Below are 3,390 nucleotides of genomic sequence, written 5' to 3'. Positions count from 1 at the left end.
CGGAGAATCCCGACGTTGACGATGTGATACGTGTGGAGAGGGTCTCGCAGGAAGAGGAAATGAGGCGCTACTTCAGCGGTATGGATTCGGGCCAGCGTATGGTGAAGAGTCAGCATCATAGAAAGAATGGGAGCTCTGCTAGGGAGTAATCTCAGACGTATTATCGTTCCTGATGACTATTCAGTCTGTTACTGTTAATGTGTGTGTGTTGAGTGTGCTGGAGTGGGGGTATACCGCTGTGGGGTTTGTTTCAGTTCCCATGGTTGCGGCTTATGTGCATTCTTCTGTCGCGTTAAAGACGCAACAACTGGGCCCTGCGGTGTCGGTGATGTAATAAACGGAGTGAATGGTGAAGTAATAAGCGAGAGTGCATTGGCCCAGATAAATACAACAACAATAGGGCTCCCGGATATCATAAGGACTTTACAGTTCTCCACTTGGGATTTGCAGCGTCCCATGACATGGCGCCGATCGTGAATCGGTGGTATTCATGCTTTTTCGTGCCCTGGCCATGTTCTGTGTTGTAGTGGGATTCCAACGGGGTTGTTTTTAACGTTCCCATAGGTAGCCCTATTCGTATCGAATCCATCGAACTTATCGAACCCTGACTATGTCGCCAAACCCAACGAATCGTAGTAACACAGAAAGGTTGAGGAAGAGGTAATGCCGGTGTATCCCTGCTGAGCATGCTCATGCCTCGTAGTAGGTATAAAGTACGCATGTGCATCTACTATCTAGCTGGTGGCTGTACCGAGGGCGAGAACTGCACCTTCGCACATTCCCCGGAGGAGCTGGCCAATCCGAAAACCGTCATGTGCCCTAGCGGAGCGAAGTGCACTGATAGTACTTGTCCCTTTGCCCATGATAAGAGCGAGTTGGTCGTGGGTCACCAGAGGGTCATACAGCAGATGTGCAAATATATTGGACCAGGCTTTCGAGGCTGCAATGCTGGTGACTGCTGTCGATTCGCACACACCAGGGATGAAATGCTCACTGGAGTGCGTAATCAAGCTAGTAACCTTCTAGGGGACGCCGGGATGGTCGGTGGGCCCAGCTCACGTGCAAGTGGGATGGCGTTTGGCCCATCGACATCCCAGCTCACGCCGCATGATGCGCATCCAGGTAGTAGTAGTAGTAGTAAGGTTACACTACCACGGTCATTTTAACATACGCCCAACGAATCGACCGGGGGTTCGATTCGTCTAACCAAACAGTGTATACTGTCCATATAGATACATTCATCATGTTGAGAAGTTATATGAATATTCGCCGTACTAGCCGAGAAATGTGATTTTTTGCATCTGCATGAGAAAAACGCACGCACAGTATCTCCTGTATGGGAAAGCGTCGTCGTTGTCATTATTATTGTTGTTGTCAGATCTAATCACCAAGGATCGAGTCCGAGAGGCAGCCAGAGCTCTAGGTCTCGTGTCCCACGATGGTGTTGGTGCCACCTATAATGAGCACGGCGAGATCGTCTGGCAACTTACAACCGATCAGCTGCTCAACTTGATCAAGATCGCCTCTGGTGGTCGGTTGCCGGTCGACACATCAGATTGAGCTGAGGTTAGGGTTATTCGTAATTTAATCATAATCGTTAGTATCATCGTAGAACCAATCGTATTCAGTCAGTCGGCGCACTTTGGGCGGTGTTGCCATTGACTCCCAAACGCTTGTACTATGTTTCTCCCGAGGGCAGCAACAACATGCCATGCGATATGCCATGGTAGAGCCACTGCATTATGCTCTTCTCGTGGTCTCGTATCGAGCGTTATCTCCATCGTTGAAAACACTGTATGGGCACTGTTCTCGTGATTGCGACTGGTGTCGATCGTCTGTACTATTCTGTCGCTGTCGTAACTCCTCGAATCTCCATCATCATCATCATCATCCAGCATCGAACCATCATCGTTTATTCGTCCGTTCGCAACCTTGATGTTGCTGTCGGATCTCATATGTTTGATCTCACGAGCATCAGCTCAGACGTGAGCTGAGTCAGTGTTTGTGAATCTCGTAGTGTCTACTTTTCTCATCCTGCGAACACTACTACCCTACTGCTGCTATCATTGATAACACTTGGTTGCTTTTTGTTGACTCGTTCTGAAAGTGTCTGAAGTTTGAAGTCGGCAACTATGGGGATAACAATATGCTCGTCAATTTCGGAGGATAGGCTATGTTGAGTTCAGTAGTCTGAGCCACCCATTCGGAGTCTTCGAATATCAAAGAGTAGTTCGATTCTTGCAAGTTGTTCACACCGAACTGATGAGGGTCGTAGCGGTGACACCCTTTGGTGACGCGAATGATTCCGCAGCCCTTTTTCTCGTCCCAACGGCATAACATACGTTCTCGAATTGGGTCCACAAAGACGCAAATCGCACCGTGTGGCCCTTAGAGGCTTAATTGTTGTGCAAATTGTCTCCCCTTTTCCCCCACTGTTAATAATCTCCTGACTATCGTTTGTGGCGTGGCCAACTGGGCGAGCGAGATCTACAATGAAGACTGTCGAGATATTCGTAAGGTTCACTCGTGGAAGCCTCGCCCGATGCCGTTATTGGACTTTCCATTGGACTTGATCAACACAAGAGTACAACTTGAGCCAAGATGGCTACAGACCTGTTCCTGTCTCTGCCTCTGACTATCGACTTGACTACTAGCTAAGTAAAAACGCGCTCGCCTTGGGGATCGATTACACCATCACTCCCCCTTTTCGAGAGCGACCATAGCGGCTAACAGATTTATCGATAGACGACAGAAATCGGAGCTCTCGACTCTCCCCCTTTCGCTTACCCTGCTGAGAGGATTCCATGCGATGAGGGATGACCGAGCTCCTACGAGAGGCAACAGAGGAGGTAACAGTAGTGGGTGTAGTAGCTTTCTTATCATCATCATTGAAGGTCTTCTCGACCGTTCCAGAATTGGGATTTGAATGAGTATTGTTGGGTTGAGTGTCAATAATAGGAGATTCGTTTTGGTCATCGTCGGCGCCAAACCGATCAGGAGTAGGAACTGCAGGGGTTCGCTCTCCCGTAGAATTGTCAAGACCAGAGATAGTATCAGAACCATCCCCAAATATTTTATATAAATTCCTCCTGTGAATGGTAGGCCATCCAGAGGGGTTGTCAGCAATAGAGGATTGATCGTCGAGCGGCTTAATCTGATAACATTGGTTTCCGATAGACCGAACTACAACAAATACCCTATCATCATGGACGATCTTACCATACTTATTGCGACGTTGTTGTAGCCATACCACTCGATCACCAATAGATAGAGTGCCAGATTTAGCAGCATCTTTATAAAGCTGGGCATAGCGTTCGGCACGACTTTGTATCCAGGCCTCGTTGAAGAGTGCCAAGAGATCTCGACGGTGCGCACCACGAGAGATGGCTT

General features: G+C 48.5%; 1 protein-coding gene across 1 annotated transcript; it reads left to right on the top strand.

Annotated features, from left to right (window-relative positions):
* The first annotated feature begins 562 nt into the window (after window positions 1-562).
* Pmar_PMAR006478 (hypothetical protein) lies at window positions 563-2,133 on the top strand. Its single transcript, XM_002787012.1, has 3 exons — window positions 563-660; window positions 707-1,122; window positions 1,379-2,133. Exons 1-3 carry the CDS (start codon window positions 611-613, stop codon window positions 1,558-1,560), a joined length of 648 nt encoding a protein of 215 aa, XP_002787058.1. The 5' UTR covers window positions 563-610; the 3' UTR covers window positions 1,561-2,133.
* The last annotated feature ends 1,257 nt before the right edge of the window (window positions 2,134-3,390 follow it).

This window comes from Perkinsus marinus (assembly GCF_000006405.1).
Source record: "Perkinsus marinus ATCC 50983 genomic scaffold scf_1104296930488, whole genome shotgun sequence".
In the NCBI taxonomy this organism is placed as follows: domain Eukaryota; phylum Perkinsozoa; order Perkinsida; family Perkinsidae; genus Perkinsus; species Perkinsus marinus.
Note: the sequence above shows the minus strand (reverse complement) of the source record. Positions and strands in the feature narration are given on the sequence as shown.